The 27,549-nt window shown below is 40.6% G+C and overlaps 1 protein-coding gene across 3 annotated transcripts in view; it reads right to left on the bottom strand.

Moving 5' to 3' along the window:
• Positions 1-315: 315 nt before the first annotated feature.
• Positions 316-27,549, bottom strand: part of NRBF2 (nuclear receptor binding factor 2) — a 31,219-nt gene continuing 3,985 nt past the window's right edge. The window contains exons 2-4 of one of the 3 annotated variants that reach the window (XM_066348774.1): positions 8,978-9,062; positions 4,072-4,112; positions 316-1,822 (exon numbers count right to left, since the gene is read on the bottom strand). In XM_066348774.1, coding sequence (XP_066204871.1) covers positions 1,118-1,822; positions 4,072-4,112; positions 8,978-9,062 — 831 coding nt within the window. In that variant the 3' untranslated portion in view covers positions 316-1,117. Of the gene's footprint in view, positions 1,823-4,071; positions 4,113-8,032; positions 8,157-8,977; positions 9,063-27,549 lie in introns of those variants that run through there. The other 2 variants (XM_066348775.1, XM_066348778.1) reach the window with 2 other exon arrangements.

The following is a 27,549-nucleotide window of genomic DNA, read 5'->3' as shown; positions in this document are numbered from 1 at the left end:
ACGCTTAGAGGGGAAATGGGCTACAGAACACTGAAGTAAAACTTGAACATACCAAAATAATCATTTGACACAATCTCTTCAAATCCATATTCAAAATTCACAACATTGAAACCATACAAAACGTTTTTTAAATTTTCCATTGATTTGAGAGAGCAAGGAAGGGGGAGAGAGAGAAGCATCACTCATTGTCTCACTTAGCTGGGCACTCACTGATTGCCTCTTGTCCACACCCCACCCAGTGGGGTCGAACCCAGGGTCACCGGCGCACTGGGGCCATGCTTTGCTTTGAAGTACCAACCACATTCAACAAAGGTATAAAACACAATTACTTTATTGAGTTCTTACAATCAAGTACTGCCAACTAGCATTACTTCCACTCCTGCATCATTAAAAACAAAAGGACATTTCCTTAGTATTTTCAAATGATGCATTACACCATAAACAAAAAAAGTTAGAACTTAAAATGCACCCTGATTAATTATGTAAACTGGTCATTTTTTTAAAAAAGCATAACTAATAATTTGGTTCTTCATAAAATGGAAATTTAACTATTTCTCCTGATAGTCTTGAGGTTATCGTTATGTTATGAGTAGTGCAGAGTGTGGCACAGAGTCTCACTGGAAAGCTGTGGCTGACACACCTTCTTAAACAAAACTGTGCAGAACAAATGCACACAGCCAATGCATGATAGGAAGCAGTTTTCCAATACAAGGCAGCCCCGCAGGTCGCCATATTATTTAGGTTTTGCATTATCATTTATGGCATTTTAGATTAACTACACATAACATACTTTTATGCATTTAACCCTGAAGATAAGAAAAATAATTGTTGCTGAAAAAAATTATTCCAGGTAGCCATTTGGTTTGTATCAGGAGAAAGTGAACCTCCGAGAGTTCAGTATCTGCCAAGTCTGGAATCATTAGCTCGAGTCAGTAAATCAGATATGCGACATATTTCACAGTGACTGTTTCCCCGAGTCCTGGCAACGCCCCTTCTCCACAGCACGCCAGACGATGAGGCATCTCCAGGGCCACCCTTGCTCGTGGTTTTCCCTTTTCTCTTCCTTCTGGATTAACTGTAGTATTTCCTCTTCTCACCTCTTCTATGGCCTTCCATGTTAATTATTCATAAGTCCTTTGAGAATATCCTCTGAGAGTTCCATAAGGGGAAGTTCTGGAGATGGAAAATCCAAGGGAGGAAGATTGGGTATTGGAATATCCTTGGCTTTCCCAGTATTTCCTGCAAACTTCTGCCAGGTTGAAGAGGCTGTGGCAGTTTCTGAATGTGGCGGCAGGCTCCATAACTCGGACTTTTCTACAAAATCAGCATCTACATCTAGCTCTTTATCTAGTGGGCCTTTTAGAAGTCTGGCCTTTTCAGCCTTTAGTTGTTTATTTTCTTTCCTTAATCTTTCATTTTCAGCCACAAGGAATTCCACATGCCTCTTCAAATCTACAATTTTGGTTGCCTGCTCCTCTATAATTGTTTTATCATCTTTTGGGGCTTTGCTTCCAATGCACGGTTCTGTTGGCTCACTCTTCTGTTGCAGTATAAATAACAGTGTGTCTGGATCCCTGTCAAAGATACCCTGAACTTCAGGCAGGCGCTTCTCCACGGAGGGGCTGTACTTCTGGGAGAGGAGGAGGCTCTGGCCCTCGGCCTCCTCGGCGGAGGGCCTGTGCGGCGCCGGCTGGCTGGCGTCCCTGTCTGCGCTCTGCTGCGCCCGCAGCCGCTCCTCCCGCTTCGCCCTCTTCCACCTCTCCTGAATGAGGAGGAGCTGTTTCATGTGGCTATCCCTTTGCAGTTCCAGTGACAAATGAGCCTGTCACACAGAAAGGAAGGTACAATTTAACATTTTAAGTCTCTTTAGTATTGCCCAGCAAATGCCATTCCAAGATCCTCCTTTCTGAATAACCCAGTAACACTTAAAATGTATATACTATGTTTGCAATTCAACTGAACCTCAAAAATGTTTTCAAAATTACTTTCTAGGTATGCTAACATTTTTATGTTGGCACATGAATATAAACAAAACACCATTCATTCAGGAAGTCAGAAGTCCTATTCCAAATCAACATACTGAATCAGACCTTTATTAAATGTGCCTTAACCACCTGCAATGCCACTGATGCTCACCTTAAAATCAGAAAACTTCCTCTTCAGACATCAACTCTACAACGAACTAAAAAGTCTTTCCATTGACAGGGAGTTCAGAATACTCAATGCACATCTACACACTGCTCACAAAAATTAGGGGGTCGGGGAACGTGCAGCTACGCCAGCACTGTCAGCCTTTCGTACAGTGCATTTTCACCAGTGAAATAAAAGTTGGTTTTGCATCTCATTTGCATAAGCAAACTTTCTTTGACTTGCCGCTTGCTTTTCTGATGTCCTTGTTTAATAAAAAAAATCAAATGCTTCTTTTTATCGCTTCATATTAATTTTGAAATATCCCCTAATTTTTGTGAGCAGTGTATATTAGGTGGCAAACACGGGCAGTTCTACAGTCAAGGGCAAATGCGCGTAACAGAACATAGTCTGCGGAACTGCTGCTTTCCCTGCCACTGGCATCCTCATAGAAAGGACTTCTTAATCCAATCAGACAAGCAGTAACCGTGCACCTCCTATGTAGCGGCCACTCACATGATCAGAGCGTCATCTTTGGATAAAGATTTATCTTTGAATAAATGTATTTAAAAACCCAGGAAGGCCCTCCCCAAACACAGAAGACAATTCAGTCATTGGTGAGCCTGACCTGTGGTGGCGCAGTGGATAAAGCGTCGACCTGGAATGCTGAGGTCCTGGCTGGTTTGAAGCCCCGCGCTTGCCTGGTCGAGGCACATATGAGAAGCAACGACCAGATGTTTCCCGCTCCTCCCCCGTTTTATCTCTCACTATCCTCTCTCTAAAAGTGAATAAATAAATCTTAAAAAAAAAAAAAGAATAATAAAGCCATTGGTGAAACAAATTCAAAAACCCCAGAACTGATCAGGAATTCAGGAAAAGGTAAGTTCAGATTTAAATAATCTTTGAGAAAGAAGCAAAGAGAAGGCCGAGTGGTTTCCCCTTGTCCTGGTCTGCTTACTTACTGTGAGCTCCTTACTGATCAGGAAAGGCCTAAGAGAGGGCTCTAGGACACATGTGGCAAGCTGAGATCTACAAGTAACCACTAGAAAAAAAAGGACAGATTTCCGCATACCACGTCTGGTACATCAACAGCAGTTCATCCATTCCGTTTAATTTCTTTTCTAAAGAACTCTACTTTTGCCCTTTTTATATACAGGGTAGAGCCAAGTAGGTTTACAATTATGAGTACATGAAATATTCTTGTATTACTACTTATTGTTTTATTATTTTCAACCCTGTATTTTGACTGTTTCAAGAGGGGCACAATGCTTTATTTTATATACAATTCAAGTCCTCACAAGAAAATCCTTTTTTTTTTTTTTTAAAGATTTTATTTATTGGCCCTGGCTGGTTGGCTCAGCGGTAGAGCGTCGGCCTGGCGTGCGGGGGACCCGGGTTCGATTCCCGGCCAGGGCACATAGGAGAAGCGCCCATTTGCTTCTCCACCCCCACCCCCTCCTTCCTCTCTGTCTCTCTCTTCCCCTCCCGCAGCCAAGGCTCCATTGGAGCAAAGTTGGCCCGGGCGCTGGGGATGGCTCCTTGGCCTCTGCCCCAGGCGCTAGAGTGGCTCTGGTCGCGGCAGAGCGACGCCCTGGAGGGGCAGAGCATCGCCCCCTGGTGGGCAGAGCATCACCCCTGGTGGGCGTGCCGGGTGGATCCCGGTCGGGCGCATGCAGGAGTCTGTCTGACTGTCTCTCCCTGTTTCCAGCTTCAGAAAAAAAAAAAAAAAAAGATTTTATTTATTGATTTTAGAGAGAAGAGAGAGAGAGAAAGGGGAGAGGAACAGGGAGCATCAACTCAATCATGTGTGTCTTGACTGGGCAAGCCTGGGGCCTCGAACCAATGACCGCAGCATCCCAGGTTGACGCTCCACCACTGCACCACCACAGGTCAGGCAAGAAAATCCTTCTAACCGTTATTGCAGATGTTAAGAAAATGTCTCACCTGCTCAGATTGTGTCAGCTTCATGGCTTCAGAAAGATATGCTGGTTTAAAAAAAAGAGGCACATTAATATACAAGTGTCATCATTTTGTAATTAACAGATCACTTCATAAAACTCTTCCTGAGTTTCAATACTCCTCCAACAGCAGAGAGAAATGACCTTGCAGGAACTCTGTTACAAAGCTATCCTGTTCCTGAAAAGAACAGGATAGTAATTTAAAAAGAGGTCAGTGGTAATCAAATGTAGGTATTTCAAAGGAGTTTGTTCTTTAAAACCCCTGTAGATTCCACAATTAAAAGTAAAGATGGCTTAATCAGAAAACAGGATTAGATAATCGACTGCCCAAACGATGTGGAGATGTTTTCTCTAAATCTATGTACTCTAATTGACCAATGTCACCCTGTCAAATTTAATTGTCTAAAAAAAGGGGGGGGGGGATTAGGGAGAGTTAAAACTTAATAAGAATCTTTCAAAATGCTATTACTCATTAGTCTCTCAAAAATACCAAAAGATGATTATCCATTACTTTTTACCCATATGAAAACCTGGACTACCCTTTAGGACTCCTACAGAACTTTTATTGACTTGCTTCTGAGCTATGCCAACAGCCTGCTAGAAGTTAGGGCGTTAAAAGCCCTAAGAACTTGTTGACATTCATTGTAAGCAAGTTGTCAAAAACAGAATATAGTGTCACTGATGAACACCACAAATGGTCAGTAACTTAGTAAACTTCTCTTTGATCTTAAGATCAGTTTTTGGGTTACTTAATTTGTTTGAATTTAAATAGTCACTGTAAAAATGCATAATATTCCTCTTTGAGTTGACTGCTAATAAAACTTAGGGCCAAGTGCTCCTGTCAAATATGCAAGAACTCAGGGTGTATTGTGCAAACTAAACTTCCAGTCCTTCCCCATTTTATCTTTCTATGGATTCCGCATCTATTCACTTTTAATTACATTTTATATTTTGTTGTATTCTTCTCTAAGGCTTTCTATATCTTCTGTGGAACAAGATGAGATACAAACAAAAGTATTATTAATAATAGATCATACTCAAGCTCCATTTTTTCCCTTGCTTACTATACACTTTTCAGCATCTCTCATCTCTGCATTGTTCCCTTTTTGCACATACTCCAAGGCAATGCTTTCTGTAAAGCATTAATTCAAGTATGTTAATGATTTTCCGAGTCCCTGACTTAGAACTGCTGTCTTCCGAGTTCTACCATAGTCTTTCAGATTCAGCTTAACTGGAAGCTCCCTTCCTCAACACAATGCAGAGCTGGTAACAAAGTTTTTGCTCCAGCCACACTTACCTTTTTCCCTCAATGTTTCTGTTTTGTAACTCTATATTAATTCTGTATAACTGCATACAGACTATTTCTTTCCCTTTTGTTCATGTTTAACTCTGTTGAGACATTTTATCTATTCTGACAGTGTGGATGAATTTTCCTAGACATCCCTCCTATTATGTCTCCTTGTCTGAACTACAGTTTGCTTTAAGTCTACTTCCTTAACAAATGGAACAATCTGGCAAAAACAAACTTAAAACAACTGACATACCTCCCTTGTCTGACCAGACAGTGGCGCAGTGGAAACAGCATTGAACTGGGATGCAGACGACCCAGGTTCGAAACCCCAAGGTCACCAGTTTGAGCGCGGGCTCACCAGTTTGAGCACAGGCTTGCCGACTTGAATGTGGGGTCGCTGGCTTGAGCAAGGGGTCACTTGCTCTGCTGTAGCCCCTCCGGTCAGGGAATATATGAGAAAGCAATCAATGAACACCTAAGGAGACTAAGGATGTGCAATGAAAAATTGATGCTTCTCATCTCTCTCCCTTCCTGTCTGTCTGTCCCTATCTTTGTCTCTATCTTTCTTTCTCTGTCACATACACACAAAAAACAAAAAAACAAAAACTGAAATACCTCCCTTGTAGAACCTTAAAACTGTAACAAGACAGAAGAGGATATTGGGTGTCCTTGGGGACACTGAGCTGCCAAAGCACAAAGAATTCAACAGGAGTCACATGGTCACTTAAAGTATTTCCAAGATTTTAATTTAAAATCTAGGCCTTAAAAGTTATTTTAAAAGAAACAAAAGGTTTTAATCTGATTGCATGGTCACAGATTTGCTCCAGGGTCACAAAAGAAGAAAATGCTCCACCATGGGAGAAATTTAGGAACGAAATGCTTATGTTACAAAAATCTAACAATCTGGTTCAAATAAAGTAAATATTAAGCAAATGATGGGAAAAAGGAACTAAGAAAATCTGAAGAACCTATCACTTCTTAAAATAATAACATCATTTATTATTCTATCGTGAATCTGGTACCAAAGTACAAATTGTACAGCCTATTTGGACACACATAGCAAAATACTGCCTCTGAATGACAAAGACTAATCTGCTCTGAATCATTTTCACGTCACCACAGTCTAATGGGAAGGTCAGGTCAAGACTTGTTTTCAACCAAATACACAGAAACACTGTACTCTGAGAACTGCTCATCTGAAATGTTCATTTTGAGTTCTAAGCATTGTCAGTCGCTATTATCAACTTCCCATTTAAGCTTTTGCTCTTTCTGTTGTTTGTGAAAGAAATACTATTCACTTAGGGAACGGACTGCAGAAGACTGATAAGGAAGAATTACACCAATCCAGTTACAACTGTTAATCAAGGGTTTAAAGCAATAGATTTTTCTGACAATACTGAATACTTGGGAGTTTGTGGCCTCTTAACCTTTCCTTTTTTCATATTAAATAGTAAAATGTGAACATCTCCACCCCACTTCCTGCCTAAAGATTTAGACAGCTTTTTCCTTCCTGGGGTTTGGCATCTCAGTTTATCTGTCAAATGAATACTCATATGCTCATTTTATCTAAGCCAGCCATGTCCACCTCAAAAGTAGATGCTACCTTTCCTCAAAAGGAAAGAAAAATCAAGTAACTTCTTTATTTCAATTCATTTACAAAACAAACACTATTACAACTCTATAAAGTATGCAGGCTATGGTCGTTAGCTCTGTAATCTCGAGGTAGATTTTTACTCTGACTGTCCTCTGATCTCTGACAGATTAACACGATGTCTCTTCTCCCCTAAGACCTCTCGTTTCTTGCTCCCCTTCCCATGCGTCTTTCTCCGATGAACCTTTTTCCCTGTCAGATCTCTAAAATGATTTCCAAACACTAAATTCCTTCCTCTCAAAATACATCTACATCCACATCTCCCCAAATACCACTGTTACGAGCCCTAGCTGTCAATTTAGAAATCACTGAGCGTATTCTAAGGTCAGTTTCCAAACTGGCATTACATTCACCACACCACTCCGAGATGCAACACAAGACTATTTTTAACCAAGTATAAACTCCCAATTAAATTGGCTCAGTTGGCACTTATGGTCTACCTCCATATTTAAAGCTAATGGGATCCAACAGGCTGGCTTTATCTTTTCTACTCCTGAGAATGTCACAGAATTTATGTACAGGGGCAGGGGGGTGGAGGCATTAAAAGCCCAATATTAGTTTTAAGTCTTCAAATAAAAACAGGGATATAGGTTAGGAATGAAAAAGTTTTTCTGCCTGACCTGTGGTGGCGCAGTGGACAGAGTATTAACCTGGGATGCTGAGGTCCCAGGTCTGAAACACCGAGGTCGCCAGCTTGAGGGCAGGCTCATCCGGCATAAACGCAGGTTCATCAGCTTGAGCGCGGGGTTGCTAGTCGCTGGCCTGAAGCCCAAGGTCGCTGGCTTGAGCAAGGGGTCACTGGCTCAGCTGGAGCCCCCCAGTCAAGGCATATATGTGAGAAAGCAATCAATGAATTTAGAACTAAAATGCAATAACTATGAGTTGATGCTTCTCATCTCTCTCCCTTCTTGTCTCTCTCTCTAAAATAACAAAGAAAATAACTTTTCTCCCTTTTATACATTCAGAATATCCTACTGCTCAATGCATAACAAATACTCATCTTACCGTATGTTATAGATGTGTAGCCATGACCACTCTGGGTTATTTAACGAAAGATGTTATTTCACTATGGCCTTCATCCAAAACATGGTTTTCTTAAATAGCATACAATACATTCTTTTCTTCACAGTGACTACAAATTTAACAATTCAATTCACAATAAAATAGGTTTATGAAAGATATAAATAGCACTAGCTACCAAGTCTAATGTTGTACAAACCCCCATAAAACTAACCATAAAAGTTCACAAAGATTTATTGGGTATATACTATGTGCTCAGCTCTATAGGGTACACTTCAGTGGCAACACTAATTCTTCAGAAATTTTCTCTGAAAATCATTGATTTATAGGCAAAACTCCCCGACGTAAGAGGATTTATCCAAACCAGTGTCCACTCTGTGGTCTGTATAATCGCAGTAGGTAGTACGGAGGGGCAGACTGTGCCAGGAAAGAATATCCTTTGGTCATCATGCTGGCCTGGAGGGAAAGGAAAGCGCCCTCCTCTAGCACAAAGCCAGGAGCTGGCTCTAAGAAAGGTGGCTACCCATTCCGGATGAATTAAACTAGTTATTACCTTCAGAACTCAAAATGGACTTTAGACTCCTTTACTATAGTAACTAAGATGTACTGGCAGACTTCTTGCAATCACTTCTGTCTTTAGGGATCTTGGGTCTCAGAAAGCTGTATCCAGGAATCAGCTACCAATATGGCATGTGCAATTTTCGTAGTTTAGAAAGAATACTTAGGGGAAGCTGGGAAAATTGACACACTCAAAAAATAATGCAAGCTGATGTTCCAGTGGGTTGGCAGGGTCATCCCGTTTGTATTATGCAAGGCAACACCACATCATTACTTCTATGACTTTCATTCTAAATAAAATGTTGAGAGATACTGAAGAAAAGAAATTGTCCTACAGTTTTAGACTCAGTATTTCTCAAAAAGAGTACTCACCTGTAGCCTTTTTGTGACAAGAAATAGCCTCTTCGTATTTCCCTGCAGCTAACAAACGATCTGCTCGTCTGCTCTGTTGATGAGCCTAGAAGACAAACATTTCTAAGGTCCTCTGGATGATAAAAAAAAGACATGATTAAAAAAAACCTTTTAAGAAGATAAACAATGCTGTTCGTTGCCACACATGGAACCATTTACAGCTATATCTGTAATGGGAAATCTAAAAGGTAGCTTCTTGAACTATATAGCAGCACCTTGAAAAGACGGGCCACTTCTTTCAACTCTACTAATAAACCATCAAGGTTAACAACAGGCACTAACTCCTTCAGTGAACACATTCTTCCATCCTTCAGAGATTAACCAAGGGTTACAATCATAGATTGTTACTCAAAATATGCATTTTCTTGATTTTAATAATCCTTTCAAAACAAATTATTTTGTAGACACTTTCACTAGTTTGTATACGTAAAAAATTATATTCAGGAAATTACTTATTACACAGTGAAATCCAAGCTTCTCTTGTATCAACTCATTCTTTCCTCTCAACATTAACATTACTATTTATGTGTTGTTGGGTTTTTTTTGTATTTTTCTGAAGTGAGAAGTGGGGAGGCAGAGAGCAGACTCCTGCATGTGCCCTACTGGGATCCACTGTGCATGCCCACCAGAAGGTGACACTCCACCCATCTGGGCATTGCTCTGGTTGTAACCAGAGCCATTCTAGAGCCTGAGGCAGAGAGAGGCTATGGAGCCATCCTGAGCGTCCGGGCCAACTCCACTCCAATGGAGCCTTGGCTGTGGGAGGGGAAGAGAGAGACAGAGAGAAAGGAGAAGGAGAGGGGTGGAGAAGCAGATGGGTGCTTCTCCTGTGTGCCCTGGCTGGGAATCAAACCCAGGACATCCACACACCACGCCGATGCTCTCCAGTGAGCAAACCGGCCAGGGCAACATTACTATTTATGTTTTTAAAATAGAAAATTTTTACATTGCACAGTTGAGAAATTAATAATACAGTGGAAAATTTTTTGGTACAACTCACCAAAACAATAAGACAAGCTGAAAGTTCTGAAAGCAAATGACTCAAGTGTCCCTAAATGTAAAGGTAAATGGATTACATGAGTAGTCATCTGTGTCCTTACATCTGTTATACTTTAAGAATTACAACTTTGTAAATGTGTTTCCCTCTCTTTTAAGAGATCCAACAGACTCATATTGGTTGTATCTTAAACAAAGTTAAACAGCAGTCAAGGAGAAAGATAATCAACTGAAGTCCTCTAGCTACTATAGTGTTTTTCTCACTAACAAACTCACAAATGATTTAGCAAACCTTCTTAAAAATAAAAGTAAAACGCACTGCACACCCATGTTCATAGTAGCATTCACAATAGTCAAAAGGTGGAAGCCACCCAAATGTCCATCAATAGATAAATGACTGAACAAAATGTGGTATATACAAAAAATGGAATATTATTCAGCCTTTAAAAAGGGACGGAAATTGACACGTGCCATGCTACCGCATGGACGGACTCTAAAGGCATCAAGCTAATAGTGAAATATAAAATAAGCCAGTGACAAAAAGACAAATACGGTGTAATCCTGCTTATATGAAATACCTAAAGTAGTCAACCTCAGAAGCAGAGAGTAGAATGGTGGCTGCCAAGGGCTACAGAAAAGTGAGGTTGTTGTTTAACAGGTGTCCAAAATGACCAAGTTCTCAAGATCTGTTTCACAGCAATGTGAGCATACTTAACACTCTGAACTGGACCCTTCAATATAATAGAGAAAATTTTATGTGCACTTCACCTAAACTAAAAAAAAAAAAAAAAAAAAAAAAAAAAAGGAAAAAGCGAATCTGGTCAGGTGTTATGCGATTACTCTAGCATACTCTTCAAAAATATGTGCCATTGATGCCTCAAAACAATACTTCAGAGAATCACTTTTGCAACTGAGATTAGAAATATTCTAGGCATGTTTAAAAATCATGTTCTATGGGCCCTGGCCGGTTGGCTCAGCGGTAGAGCGTTGGCCTGGTGTGCGGGGGACCCGGGTTCGATTCCCGGCCAGGGCACATAGGAGAAGCGCCCATTTGCTTCTCCACCCCCCCCCCTCCTTCCTCTCTGTCTCTCTCTTCCCCTCCCGCAGCCAAGGCTCCATTGGAGCAAAGATGGCCCGGGCGCTGGGGATGGCTCCTTGGCCTCTGCCCCAGGCGCTAGAGTGGCTCTGGTCGTGGCAGAGCGACGCCCCGGAGGGGCAGAGCATCGCCCCCTGGTGGGCAGAGCTTCGCCCCTGGTGGGCGTGCCGGGTGGATCCCGGTCGGGCGCATGCGGGAGTCTGTCTGACTGTCCCCGTTTCCAGCTTCAGAAAAATACAAAAAAAAAAATAAATAAAAAAAAAAATAAAAAATCATGTTCTATGTAAAACAGAGGTGAAGAAAAAAGTAGAAAAGAGCACTTCCAGCAATGCATGCTGTTTATACTTTTCCCACTTCTATTTTTGTCAAGGAGAAACAAGCAACACATAAAAACAAAATCATCCCCTTTCAATGGTTTCAGAGGGTTTTTATTCTTCAAGAAGTAATTAAACAAACTTGTTCTCTAATTTACTCCCGAAAATAATAATGAGTAACAATAAATGACTAGATTCTTAAAATAATTTTAACTATAGAGTCTTGGACTGAGCAAAAACTATGCCCTGAACACAGCAGTACCGTAACAATGACCAGAAATGATAGATCTTTTGGGAAGAGATTGTACATGATGAAGGAAGCTAAGTTATGATCAACACAATTTCTCTAAGGAATGTGTTCAGATTGTATACATAGTTAAAGCAAGTGGCACTCAATCAAAAAGGTTCTAGGTAGGGAAAAAAAAGGACTAAAAGGGGCTCTGGCCAGTTTGCTCAGTGGGTAGAGCATCAGCCTGGTGTGCAGAAATCCTGGGTTCACACACGATCTGCTTCTCTTCCCCTCCCTCTCCCCCTTCTCTCTTGCATTCCCTCTGCAGCCAGTGGCTCTACTGGTTGAGTGTCAGCCCCAGGCGCTGAGGATAACTTGGCTAGTCTGAGCGTTGGCCTCAGGCATGGAGGCTAGCTCGGCTGACTGGAGCATCAGACTGAGACAGGGGTTGTTGGGTGGATCCCAGTCGGGGAACATGTGGGAGCCTATCTCCCCTCCTCTCACTTAAAAAAGAAAAAGAAAAAAATAGGACTAAAAGGGGTGAATCTTCTTTAACCTTCCTGAGCCACCCACTAAACCACCTGTTAGTTCATCCTTCAGGGTCTTTCTCTCCTGTAAAATGATGGATCGGTGCATTTCAAGTTTTAATGGAATACAAACCACCTGGGAATATGGTTAAAATGCCAACTCTTATTCAGTAGGTCTGTAGTAGGCCTTAGATCAGGGGTTCCCAAACTATGGCCCGCGGGCCACATGCAGCCCTCTGAGGCCATTTATCCGGCCCCCGCTGCACTTCCGGAAGGGGCACCTCTTTCATTGGTGGTCAGTGAGAGGAGCATAGTTCCCATTGAAATACTGGTCAGCTTGTTGATTTAAATTTACTTATTCTTTATTTTAAATATTGTATTTGTTCCCATTTTGTTTTCTTACTTTAAAATAAGATATGTGCAGTGTGCATAAGGATTTGTTCATAGTTTTTTTATAGTCTGGCCCTCCAATGGTCTGAGGGACAGTGAACTGGCCCCCTGTGTAAAAAGTTTGGGGACCCCTGCCTTAGATTCTACCAAAACTGAATGAGGCTGAGGGCTACTGAACACACTTTGAGATGCAGAGACGAACTGCTCTCTGAGGTTACTTCACTCTAATATTATGCTTTTATCATCTCTGTCTTTGAAAACGTTAATCCCTTTCTACTTTGTTCTATATTTGTAAAGCTCCCAATTAAACTTCAAGCTCCACAATACAGAATGGTTTCACCAAAGAAACAAGAAGTTCTCAAGTGGTGATAATAGGACCTCATGGCTTTCCTGACTCCCCTTTAAACGTCCCCATGTAATGTTCAGTCTCTGATCATTCTGCCAATTTAGGAGTTACATCTCAGTTAAAAACACACACCTACTCTGCACTATTTGGCAACACATCAAATCCCCTATTAAAAGACAAATTTCCCACTATGTTCCTGTTAGACAACCAGAAAGTGCAGACTCTGGATAGAGCTTAATAGCCTAGCATCTGATCTCAGCTTGAACACTTATTAGACATATAAATAACTTTCAGTTTTCTCATCTCTAAAATGAGTGTTATGAAAATTAAACTACACTCCTCACAAAGATTAGGTGATATTTTGTATCTTCATATTCTTTTTTTAATTATTCCCCAATTTTTGTGAGCAGTCTAGTTAAAAGACATTAAAAGCATTGGAGGCAGCTGCCATCAAAAAGTTTACAATAAATAGCCTGATAGGTGGTGGTGCAGCAGACAGAAGACTGACCTGGGGTGCTGAGGTCATTCTAAACCTCGAGGTCACCAGCTTGAGTGTGGGGTCACAGGTTTGAGCGTGGGATCATCGACATGATCCAATGGTTGCTGGGATGAGCCCACAAGTTGCTAGCTTGAGCAAGGGGCACTGGCATGGCTGGAGCCCCTCCTTTTTAAACTGAAGATGTTGTTAAGAAATTTCTTTTGGTAGTAATTCTTATTTTTAAAAAACCTATAAAGATTTATCTTTAATATTAAAATTGATTTCTACTGTTCTTGGTAGCATTACAGCCATTAAAAGTACTAAATCCATAAATACATTCTTTGATAAATCAAAATCAAACAGGAGCAAGAAACAACTAAAATGAGAATGTTGCTTAGGCTTCTAAAAGTCTGGGCACTGATATTTTGTAATTCTGAAAATATACTTCTTCTTTGCCGAGTAATTCAAGATGTGCTAAGATTTTATGGCAAATTAACTCAATTTCAAAAAAGATACAAAACACTCCAGGTCTTCATGAGTGATTTTGTTAACAACTCAAATAATGTTTACGCCAAGAAGGTATCTATTTTGTGTACTAACCTAAACAAATAGAGCTTGAATTTTATTTATTTTCTCCTTCAAGTATCATATTTATCAGGACACTGTTAGAACAGGAAAAGAAATGTAAGACCCTTTAAGAACTTCAAATACAGGAGCACTAAAAATATAAAGCAAATATTATCGGATCCAAATGGATTTTAATACTCCACTTGTATCAATGAATAGATCAACAGATAGAAAATCAATAAGGAAACATAGGCCTTAAATTACATGTTAGACCAGACTTAACATATACACAAAACATTTCATACAAAAGCAATAAAATATTCATTGTTCTCAAGTAAACATGGAACATTCTCCATATACATTAGATAATGTTAGGTCTCAACACAAGCCAACAAATTTAAGATGGAAATCATAATAACTAAGCACCTTTTACAACCACAATGGTATGAAATCAATTACAAAAAAACTGGAAAATTCACAAATATGTGAAGATTAAACAACATGCTGCTGAGCAAGTAATGAGTCAACAAAGAAATCAAAAGAGAAATCAACATATAATTTGAGACAAAGAAAAATGGAAATATAGCAAAACTTATGGGATCAGCAAAAGTTGCTCTAAGAGGGAAATTCAGTGATAAATGCTTACCTCAAAGAAACAAGAAAAATCTAAAACATAACAATTTAGCTTTACACCTCAAGGAAGCAGAAAATGAACAAAACTTAAAATTAGTTGAAGAAAGAAAATACTAGAGAAAAATAAATGAAATAGAGACTAGAAAGACAATAGAAAAGATCAATAAAACTAACAGCTAGGTCTTCAAAAATATTAACAAAACTGACAGACCCTTAGCTAGATTCATCAAGAATAAAAGAGAACTCAAAATCAGAAATGAAAGAGAAAACATTACAACTGACAATACAAAAATACAAAAGATTATAGACTACTACAAATAATTATACTCCAATCAATTGGACTATAAGAAATGAATAAATCCCTAGAAACATATAAACTTTCAAGACTGGATCATGAAGAAATAGTTCTAAACAGACTGTAAGGAGATGAACCCTTTGAGTAGTGAGTTTTCTTCATGCTCACTGACCTCTGGAAGTGAGTTGTTTTTTTTTCAAAAAATGAAATTAGTTCCAGTTACAGTTTATTAACTTAAAATCATGTTTGTTTGATAACCAATTTATGAAAACAAGAAGTACATTTGCCTTTTTTTAATGTTGCCTTACACATTTTTAAAATAAAAATTTTTATCTCATGCAATTCTTGCGTACCTCTCATCTGTAAATAAAGAAGTGTTGTTATTAGCAGAATCTCAAATATGTACTTGCATATAATGATATTCTTAGGAAAATTTTATAGTATTTTTATTTATTCCTTACGTTTAAAAAATTTTCAAAAAAAAAATTTTTCAAACTGTGGTACTCCTCAAAACATGGATGCAGGCAAAGTGGTTTGTTACATTCAATGCGCGTCACCCTTCTGCCCCTGTTTACACTGCCTTCTTGTAATATGCTGACATACGAAGCATTTTCATTGTGGCTTATCCTTTGAGGCTGTTGCAGGGGCTGGGTTTGAGAAGTGACGCCCTGAAAGACGAAGGCTGTCAAGATATTATGAATATCTCCAGAGCTAGCCTTCCTGCCTGATTATGTCTCAACATCTCTCCTGGGAAAGAGCTGAAAAATTTAGACGAATGAATGATGTATATGTTGAGGAAAAAGCAAAAAATTATAAAAACAACTGCACCATGTAAGATCCTGAATATTGTGGTATTAGAACATCAATAATAACTTATAAAATGACAAAAACCAGCTGTAAATGCAGTAAGTTCTGTCAACAGAACTACAGCAGCTACATATGGTATGCACATACTCAAGGCTGAACTTAGTTACTAGTATTATGGAACAGGTGGTAGCACTCTTCAGAGATACTTTACAGTGATAACTGGGCTCACCAGCCTCCAGGCTAGATGGTAGCACATGCTACAATGCTTCTGAAAGGGAGGCGTGCATGCATGCTCCAGCTCAAAGTTTAAAGATGTACATGTACAATCAATCGATCGTACTCTGGATGATCAGGACGCACGAAGACGTACATGAACATTTGTACTACTCAAAGGGTTAAATCAGTAACCAAAAAAAACCTCCCAAACAAAATTCCAGAATCAGACTTCACTGTTTGAATTCTACCAAACATTCCAAGAAGATTATTAATCTATCCTGACCAGACAGTGACACAGTAGATAGAGCGTCGAACTGGTACACAGAGGACCCAGGTTTGAAGCCCCGAGTTCACTGGCTTGAGTGTGGTCTCATCCGGCTTGAGCACAGGCTCACCAGCTTGAACGTGGGTTGCTGGCTTGAGTGCAGGATCATAAACATGACCCCATGATCATTGGCTTGTGCCCAAGGTCACTGGCTTGAGCAAGGGGTCACCTGTTCTGCTGTAGCCTCCCAGTCAAAGCACATGAGAAAGCAACCAATGAACAAGTAAGGAGCTGCAACAAAGAAGTGATGCTTCTCATCTCTCTCCCTTCCTGTATATCTGTCCCTCTCTCTGTCACACACACACAAAAAATACCAGTCTTTTTCAAACTCTTTCAAAAAGAAACAACAAAGAAATAACCAAAAACAGGAGAGAAGGGAACACTTCCAAATTCATTTTACAAGGCCAGCATCATCCTGATACCAAAACCAGACAATGACATCACAAGGAAAGAAAACTACAGGCCAATATCCCTAATGAACATAGATCCAAAACTTAGCAAATATCAGTAAACCAAATACAGGAACACATTAAAGACTATAGACTGCCTGAATGGTGGTGCTGCAGGGGATAGAGCACTGACCTAGGACGCTGAGGTTCCAGGTTTGAAACTCTGAGGGCGCTGGCCTGAGTGTGGGCTTAACTGTAGGCTCGCCAGCTTGAGCACAGGGTTAACTGGCTTGAGCGGGGGATCAACATGATCCTGTGATTGCTAGCTTGAAGCCCAAGGTCGCTGGTTTGAGCAAGAGGGCACTGACGTGGCTTGAGCCCCACTTCCATTCAAGGCAAAATGAACAACTAAAGGGATGTAACACAAGTTGATGCTTCTCACCTCTCTCTCTTTCCCCCCTACTCTCTAATAATTTTTTAAAGGATCATATACCATGATCAAGTGGGATTTATCCTCAGGATGCAAAGGTGGTTCAATATACACAAATCAATCAATGTGATACACCACATTAACAAACTGATTGATAAAAATTATCAGTCATGTGCTGCATAACATCATTTGGTCAAGGGCAGATTATACATACAACAGTGGTCTCAAAAGATTATAATGGAGCTGAAAAATTCTTATCGCCTAGTGATGCCACAGTGCAATGTATTACTCATGACTTGGTGGTAAATGCTGGTATAAACAAAACTATTGCACTGCCAGTCACATAAACATATAGCACATAGATTACAGTAGTAGGCTATACCAGTGGTTTTCAACCACTGGACCAGTACACAAAAGAGGTATCTATCATGATGTTGCATGAAGAGCATAGACCCAATGACTCTACAATCTTCATACAACATCAGGGTGGTTAACTCTCTTGCAGACTGGAACAAAATTTTTGGCGGACTGGCAATTCAAACCACTGGGTCATACCATCATACATTCTAGGATGATAGCACAACAGTGAAATTGCCTAATGACACATTTCTCAAAACCTATCCCCATCATTAAGCAGTGCATGACTGTACAGTGTGGATATACTGAAGAGACGATTCACACCCTGGGCAGAACGGAATGGAATAGTGTGAGATTTCGTCAAAAATTTCAAATATGCAATTCAGTACTATTAACGATAGTGACCATGCTGTACTTTACATCCCCATCACTCATTCTGTAACTGCATATCTGTACCTTCTGAACACCCTTCATACACTTTGCCCACTCCCCAACTCCCTGCCTCTGTTCTCTGTACCCATGGGCCTGAGGGTTTTTTCTTATTTTTGTTTAGATTCCACATGGAAGTGCGAGCATGTTATTTGTCTTTCTCTGTTTAACTTACTTCACTTAGAAGAGTGCCATCGAAGTCCATCAATGTTGCTGCAAATGGCAAAATTTCACTTTTTGTGGCTAAGTAATATTTCATTCTACACTCACAAACATATTTATCCATTGACCTGTTAATGGACACTAGATTCTTTTAATATTTTGACTACTGTAAACAATGCTGCAATGAACATGGCAAGTGGTCATGCATGTATCTACTGGAGTTAATGTTTCAACATTATTCAAATACCCTGAAGTGGAATTGCTGGATCATATGATAGTTCTAGTTTTAGTTTTTTGAGGAATCTCCATACTGTTTCCATAGTGGCTGCACTAATCTACATTCCCACCTATATTGCACAAGGGTTCCCGTTCCTCCACATCCTCGCCAACACATTTCTTTTTTGAGTTTTAGAGAGTGAGGAAAACAGAGAAAAACATAGATTTATTTTTCTTATAAATGCACTTATTTATGCATTCATTGGTTGATCCTCATATGTACTCTAACCGGGGATCAAACCTACAACCTTGATGTATGGGGATGACACTCTAACCAACTGAGCTATACAGCCAGGACTTTTTCTTTTTCTTTTTTTGGCATAGAGAGTCAGAGAGGGACAGACAGGAAGTGAGAGAGATGAGAAGCATTAATTCTTTGTTGCGGCATCTTAGTTGTTCACTGATTGCTTTCTTATACATGCCTTGATGGGGGGGGGGGCTACAGCAGAACAAGTGACCCCTTGCTCAAGCCAGCAACCTCTGGGCTCAAGCTACTGACCATAGGGTCATGTCTATGATCCCACACTCAAGCCAGAGACCCAGAGACCCCATGCTCAAGCCAGATGAGCCTGTGCTCAAGCCTGTGACCTCGGGGTTTCGAACCTGGGTCCTCTGCCTCCCAGTCTGACGCTCTATCCACTGTGCTACCACATGGTCATGCTAAATTTTGCATATTTATTAAACATCACTTATACAATTCAATTATTTTAATAGTTACTTTAGAGCATTTCTGCAAAATTAAAAAAGTAAAATCTGTATTGTATATTATCTGACATTAAAATACCTATGTAGGAAAAGCCAGATAATGCTTTGAAATTTTGGGGGGAGGCTTATATACTGGTTTACATGGCTTATTCTTTTATTTTTTAATTGAATTATTGGGGTGATATTGGTTAAAAAAAATTATAGGTTTCGGATGCACTGTTCTGAAATACATCATCTGTGTGCTGCACTGTGTGTTCTCTACCCCAAGTCAAATCTCCCTCAATCAGCTACCCCTCTCTACCTTCCTCCACCTCCATGCACCCCTTTACCTTCTGCAGTCCCCACACTGCTGTGTCGATAAGTTTTTTTCTTTCCTTAATCCCTACACGTTTTCCACCAGCCGCCCAACTCCCATCCCCTCTGACAGCTGTCACTCTGTTCTCTGTATCTATGGCTATTTCTGTTTTGTTAGTTCAGTTTATTAGATTCCACATATTAGTGAAATCATATCGCACTTGTCTTCTCTGACTGGCTTATTTTACTTAGCATAATGCTCTCTAGGTCCATCCATGCTGCTGCAAAAGGTAAAACTTTCCTTCTTTTACAGCCACATAGTACTCCACTGTACAAAGGTACCAATTTTCTTGATATCTTTGGGGGTTTTGTGCCTATTTTCTTTGTTTCTCTATCAACAACTGTGGTAAACAGATTCTGATATGACTCCCAACATCTCCTGGTCGTCACATGCTTAGGTAATTCCCCTTCCTCAAATGTGGGCTGGACCCGATGACTTCTATCTAATAAACAGAATACAGCAGAGGTGATAAGATGTCACTTCTGTGATTAGGTTACAAAAGATTGTCACTTCCCTCTTGGTAGCACTCCCTTCTTTGTTTACTTCAATGATGCCAATGGTCATAATATAAGCTGCCCTAAAAAAAAGGGCAGGAATGGAAGGAAACAAGGGTGGCCTGCCTACAGCCATCAAAAAACTAAAATCCTCAGTCCAATCCTGAATCCTGCTATCAAACCAATGAGTGAGCTTAGAAGCAGCTCCTGCCCCAGTGAAGCCTTCAAGTGGGACTGTAGCCCCAGCTGACACCTTGACTGCGACTTTGTGAGAGACCTGAGAAAAAGGAGCCGGCTAAACCATGTCCTTGTTCCTTACACACAGAAACTCTGAGATAACAAGTGTGCATTGTTTTAAGCTGCTAAAGTTTGAAATAATTTGTTATATAGCAATAGATATTATAATAATAATATTGGGCATCTCTGTCTTCTATTCTAAACTACCTCAAATTCTATTTGGAGTCAATGTTTAAACAGGGAAAGTGACTGGCCAAACCGCATAGTGTTGTGATATCACTGAATATTAAATATTATATATAATGACACCATACTCTCATATTAAAGTACTTTCTGACACGCAGAGTTTACAATAATCTGATTTAATTTTGTTTTGACAACCTCTTGGAAATTCTGATGGAAATTAGGACTTCTGATCCTCCTATGATGGGGCAGGTGGCAATGCCTACTCTTCAGCTGTAAAAAACTATGAAGATGGACAAAATAAAGAACCACGGTTAACAGACACTGAACAAAAACTGACAAGTTATGTTTTCAAGAAAAGGGAAACGTACAAGTTATAAGACCCACATTCACCCTAACGTTCTTTCTGAGGCATTTTCCAAAATGGACCGCAAGAAAATAAAACCCAAGCAGAAGGCAGTGTCTCATTGGACAGAGGAGATGGAGACTGGAAGAACTGCAGTAGAGACACCTTAAAATCACACATTAAAAAATCTTCTGAGAAGGGGAAATAAATGGTGACGGAAGGAAACTTGGGGTAGTGAACACAATACAATACAGAGATGATATATTATAAAATTGCACCCCTGAAACCTATATTATTTTATTAACCCATGTCACCTCAATAAATTCAATTAAAAAAATCTCAGGTCTTAGACGACATCCTAAGCTGCATGAGAACAGGGTACAACTCCAGGAGGCCAAGCAGACGCTCTGAACAGAGATTTCAAAAGCCACAGAGTGCTGGGGAGACAGGTTATAGTTTGGGCTGAGAGTCCAGTAACTTTGGCGAAAACCAGGCACTTTCACCTGAGACCCCAGAAAGGCCAGCCCTCAGAATAAGGAACACAGTTAAAGAATTATGGGTAATACTAAAATAGACTCACCCTAATAAAATCTAAAATTAAACCTAGAGTAGATCAAGGTGACTTACCAGTATTTTATTTTTATTTTTTTTATTTTTTTTTACAGAGACAGAGAGTCAGAGAGAGGGATAGATAAGGACAGACAGACAGGAACAGAGAGAGATGAGAAGCATCAATCATTAGTTTTTCGTTGCGACACCTTAGTTGTTCATTGATTGCTTTCTTGTATGTGCCTTGACCGTGGGCCTTCAGCAGACCAAGTAACCCCTTGCTCAAGCCAGTGACCTTGAGTCCAAGCTGGTGAGCTTTGCTCAAACCAAATGAGCCCGTGTTCAAAATGGTGACCTTGGGGTCTCGAACCTGGGTCCTACGCATCCCAGTCCAATGCTCTATCCACTGCGCCACCGCCTGGTCAGGCTTATTTTATTTTTAATGAGAGAGATAGAGACAGACAGGAAAGGAGAGAGATGAGAAGCATCAACCCACAGTTGCAGCACCTTAGTTGTTCATCGATTGCTTTCTCATAAGTGCCTTTATGGGGGGAGGGGGCCCTCCAGCTGAGCCAGTGACCCCGTTGCTCAAGCCAGCAACCTTGGGCTTCAAGCCAGTGACCATGGGGTCATGTCTATAATGCCACGTTCAAGCTGGTGACCCCGCACTCAAGCTGGTGACCTTGGGGTTTCAAACCTGGGTCCTCGAAGAGTCCCAGGCCAACGCTCTATCCACTGTGCCACCACCTGGTCAGGTTGACCTACTAGTACAGGGGTCGGGAACCTTTTTGGCTGAGAGAGCCATGAACGCCACATATTTTAAAATGTAATTCCGTGAGAGCCATACAATATGTTTAACACTAAATACAAGTAAATGTGTGCATTTTATGTAAGACCAATACTTTTAAAGTACAATAAGTCTCTGAATTCTTTTTAATAACGTTGTTATGCTGTTGTTAACCAATGATGAATAAAGTACTTCTTACCATTAATGTGACTTCTGGTGCTGCATGGTTTTGCTGATGGCTTTGTAGTCTGGTTGATACGTGGTGAGGTTAAGCTTCATGCAGGCGTTGAGACTTCCATCCGTTAAATGTGATCGTAAGTTGGTCTTAACGTTTTTTAGATGTGAGAAAGACTGCTCACATGCATATGTAGAGCCAAACATTGTCAGTACAGCAATACTCACATGCTGCAGTGTGTGGTATGTGACGGGAAGCACGTTCCAAGTTTAGATAATCAGCTGGTCCGCAAGTTGAAGTTTTTTCATTTCTCCCCACTTGTGTTTGCTCACCAACTCTGCTTGCTGTCGTGCAAGTCTTTCCAAATCTTCATTCAGTGACTTGAAATTATTCACCCACATGTCTGAGGCCTTCAGGTCAGCAGCTTGTACCTCAAATTTTCTGACGAAGACACCGGGGATGTAACTCAGGTCGGCGCTGTCCACTGCACACTCATGTGGATGGGTGATGAACTTAAAAAGATGAGTGCGCTCACGAAATTCTCCAAAGCGCGCTTTGAATGACTGCAGGAGATTAGATGTGAAGCCCGCCAGCTGCTGGAGATCAAGATGTGGAGCAGGGTCACTTGCTGTGCAGCACCTTTAAACTCTCCCAGTTTTTCAAAGTGTAGTAAACGACCTGTTTCAAGGTCAGCGATGAAGAGTTCCAGCTTGTTTTCAAATGCAAACACTGCTTGTTGAAGGGATAAGACTGTATATCCAATGCCTTGCATTTTCACATTGAGCTGGTTCAGATGTTCAGTCATGTCCATGAGATAGTAAAACTTCAGGAGCCACTCAGTGTTAGCTAACTCAGGATGCTCATTTTTCATTTCAAGAAAAGTCCGGATTCTGCTCAGACCAGCCGCAAAACAGCTGAGCACCTTCCCTCTTGACAACCAATGCACACTGCTGTGCAGAAGCAGACAAGGATAATTATTCCCAACTTCATCCAGCAGTGTTTTAAACTGGCGATCATTTAAAGCTCGGGCAACAATAAAGTTGACCACCCGAATGACCAGCGACATCACCTCACCAAGCTGCTCGCCACATATCCAAGCACAAAGCGCCTCCTGATGTAGGATGCAGTGAATACTTAGGATGGGTCTCTTTTCATGTTCATGAAGAAGCACTATGAATCCTGTCTTTCCCCACCATGCACGGAGCACCATCAGAACACACTGAAATAAGGTTATCCATCAGTAGACTTTTTTCTTTAGCGAACTCAGTGAAAGACTTGAATAAATCCTCCCCTCTTGTTGTCTCTTTCAGAGGCAAAACAGCAAGACTTTCTTCACGTAGTGTGTCACCAACAGCATACCTTGCAATCACGCTGAACTGGGATATATGGCTTACGTCTGTTGACTCATCCAAAGCGAGAGAAAAGAATGGTGCTGCATTTATGTCCTTCACTTGTGTTGCCTCAATTTGATTTGCCATCACAATGGTATGATCGTGAACAATTCTTGCTGACAGAGGCATGTCTTTTATTCGTTTGATTATCTTGTCTTTATCCAAAAAGTAGTCAAATTCCAGTCACCTTGTTGGGTCCAAACACGGAATTGCTGCTGACTAGCTTGCACTCTGCACAGTAGCTCTTTACATGCTTTCTTCCTGCTGTCCCCCTCTGGATATTTCGATGCAAATGTAGTATGGCGTGTGTCGAAGTGACGCTTTATATTTGACCGTTTCATTGATGCAATTTTATCATTGCATATTAGACACACTGCAGAACCTGCTCTCTCCACAAAGGCAAATTCCTCTGTCCATTCCTGCTGAAGAATACAATACTCCTCATCCTTTTTTCTTTTAGCCATCTTCTTTGTCAAAAGGGTTTCTGGCCTGACCAGGCGGTGGCGCAGTGGATAGAGCGTTGGACTGGGATGTGGAGGACCTAGGTTCGAGATCCTGAGCTCGCGAGCTTGATTATCTGGTTTGAGCAAGGCTCACCAGCTTGAGCCCAAAGTCACTGGCTCAAGCAAGGAGTCAGTCTTCTGTAGCCCTCGTCAAGGCACATATGAGAAATCAATGAACAACTAAGGAGCCACAAAGAAGAATTGATGTTTCTCATCTCTCTCCCTTCCTGTCTGTCTGTCCCTATCTGTTCCTCTCTCTGACTCTGTCTCTGACACACACACACACACACACAAAAGGGTTTCTGCAATTAGCTAGCTACTTGATTAAAAGGAGGGAAGTTTACTTCCTGACCTCACAACGACCCGTGTACTTTACGCATTATCCAATAAAAATTTGGTGTTGTCCCGGAGGACAGCTGTGATTGGCTCCAGCCACCCGCAACCATGAACATGAGCGGGAGGAAATGAATGGATTGTAATATATGAGAATGTTTTATATTTTTAATGATATTTTTTTTTAATTAAAGATTTGTCTGCGAGCCAGATGCAGCCATCAAAAGAGCCACATCTGGCTCGCGAGCCATAGGTTCCCGACCCCTGTACTAGTATTTTAACTGCCAGCCAGAAAAATTTTATTCTTTAGAGGAAGATAACAAACTCAGAATCTTTACAACATATCATCCACAATATCTGACATCAAGTTACTAGGCATGTGCAGAAGGTAAAAGTAACTGATAAAGAGAAAAGAATTGGTCCTGGCTGGGTAGCTCCGTTGGTTAGAACATTGTCCCAGTATGTCCACGTTGTGGGTTTGATCCCTAGACAGGACACATACAAGAACCAATCAATGAATGCATAAATAAGTGGGATAACAAACTGATGTTTCTCTCTTTCTAAAATCAATAAAAAACAAAAAAATAAAAATAAAATTAAAAAAAGAGGAAAGAACATTAGAAACAGACCCAGGGATTATTAGTATATTATAATTAACATCAAGAAACTGAAATAAACAAAAAACTATGCTTAAAATGTCTTGTTTTGTAACAAAGATGGAGAGAGAGACAGAGAGAAAGACAGACAAGAAGGGAAAGAGGGGAGAAGCATCAATTCTTCATTGCAGCACCTTGTTGTTCATTGATTGCTTTCTCATATGTGCCTTGACTGGGGGCTATAGCAGAGCAAGGGACCCCTTGTTCAAGCCAGTGACTTTGGGTTCAAGCTAGTACCCATGGGGTCATGTCTATGATCCCAAGCTGATGAGCCCACACTCAAGCCAGATGAGACTGCACTCAGGCCGGCAACCTCGAGGTTTTGAACCTGGGTCCTCCGCATCTCAGTCTGATGCTCTGTCCACTGCGCCACCGCCTGGTCAGGTCTATGCTTAAAATGTTTAAGAAAACAGAGAGAGAGGACAGACACAACAGATGAAAAGAGAACTAAAGACATGAGGTGAAAGTTCTATAAATTTCTCCTCCTCACTGCAGGTGACCCCAAATTCTTGGGAGTCCAGAACAGCACCTGATACACAGTATTTACACACAGCATTTATTGGTTAAATAAATGAATGGACGGATGGATGGATAGATGAATGAATGGTTAGTTGGATGGAAGGATGGGAGAGGATTCGTTGGGGGTTGGTAACAAAACCCAAGATTGGTAATGCCAACAGAACATTACTGTACTTCAGAGAAAATATGAAAATAAAACTCTTTCAAAATCTAAAATAACTACATATGTGCACACACACACACAGGGAAGGAGAAGGGGAGAGAGTCAATCACTGGTTCACTTTCTTCACTATTTAATCCATCCAGTCTCTAGGACATTTTAACCAGAATTTTCCTAATTCCTCAAGTTAAAATGAAGGCGTGATACCACAAAATGTTCTAAAATTTTCATAAAAAGTAAAACAGCTTTATATTTAGTAATGTCTTACTCTATGTATCCTATAAAAATTTCTCCCTTGCTGAATACTCCTCAGAAAAAACCAGCAATTTTCACATGGCCCACTCCTGTGAACTGCTTTTCTTAGATAACAGATATATTCCTGTGGGAGTTGACAAATTCTTATATTACCTTGTCCCCTGGACACCTAAAGAATCTGTTCCATCAAATTTTCAAATTTAGGAGTACAGAGTATGTCATGAAAGCTTTACGTGGTTTTAATAATGGAACATTCAGGAGTTAGCTAGGTAGAAAATGTAGGTATGCAGAAAGGAGTAAAAAATTCAAGCCTAAAGAGGCAGAAAGGAAGAATCTGATTATCTCCTGAGTCCCATATGTTCTTAGACCCACCTACCTTGTAGCCCTGCCTTCCTGCACCTTTCTTTTGATTCCAATAAATTATCCTAACTACAGCAAGATTGCTAAGTGACAGCCCTCACCAAAAAATACACTCTACTTCTACATGCTAACTGTAAAATACAGGTTCAATATCAATATTGTCTCTTTCCTAAAGAAAACAGTACTACCTTCTATTACTTTTCATTTAGTTCTGCATCCCTGGGGAAAACAGTATGTAAAGATGTGAAGAAAAGGAATGCCATAACAAACAATACCAAGAGGCGGCAGAGGGAAATCTACTGTACTCCTGAACCATGTGGTAGGGTCTTCAGTGGAGAAGGAGAAATCTCATCCTCTCCCCATTTCCCAATCAATTCACTAGGAGTATCCCACAGGCAAGCAGCATTTCCTAACAGTAAGTATTGAACTTATCATCTAACTAACGTAATACAATTACACTTAAGATAACTGCTCAAGTGTTTTAAAAAAAAATCTAGGATTTGACCAGGCAGTAGCCCAGTGGATAGAGCATGGGCCTGGAACGTCAAGGACCCAAGTTCAAAACCCCGAGGTCACGTGCTTGAGAGCAGACTCACCAACTTGACTGTGGAATCATAAACATGATCCCATGGTCGCTGGCTTGAAAGGTCACTGGCCTCAAACTCAAGGTCGATGGCTTGAGCAAGGGGTTACTGGCTTGCCTGGAGCCCCTTCCCCCACCAAAAGGGCACATAGAAGAAAGCAATCAATGAATAACTAAGGTGCCGCAATTGTGAGTTGATGCTTCTCACCTCTCTCCCTTCCTGTTTCCCCCTCTTAAAAAAAAAAAAAACAAAAAAACACCTGTTTTTTGGTGTCAAAACCCAGGAAGACCTGCTTTTGATTTTAAGTCTAAGAATTAATTTTTCCCCCCACACAGCTGTACTGCATCTTTTTTTCCTTCTCCAAGTTTCCAGTTTAGCTTGCTTTTTTCCATAACCAACACTATCTGTTGTGAAGACAAATTACAGGATATAACACACTAGTGAGTTGTAAAAATCAATTTAGTAGGTTACAATAGCATTCCCCCCCAAATCCAATTAGAGTGTATTCAATACAGCACCCCCCACACGTATATATATGCACATACATGGTATCATATAAAAAGATCCAGTTTTGCCTGACCTCTGGTGGTACAGTGCAAAAAGTTTCAGTTTTGTGTTTTGTTTTGGGTGAGACTATGAGAGTCCTTACATTTTACACAATTCCAGGAAGCACCTGCAT

This window comes from Saccopteryx leptura, chromosome 9 (assembly GCF_036850995.1).
Source record: "Saccopteryx leptura isolate mSacLep1 chromosome 9, mSacLep1_pri_phased_curated, whole genome shotgun sequence".
NCBI classification, from domain to species: Eukaryota; Metazoa; Chordata; class Mammalia; order Chiroptera; family Emballonuridae; genus Saccopteryx; species Saccopteryx leptura.
This window is presented reverse-complemented; position numbering and strand designations above follow the sequence as displayed.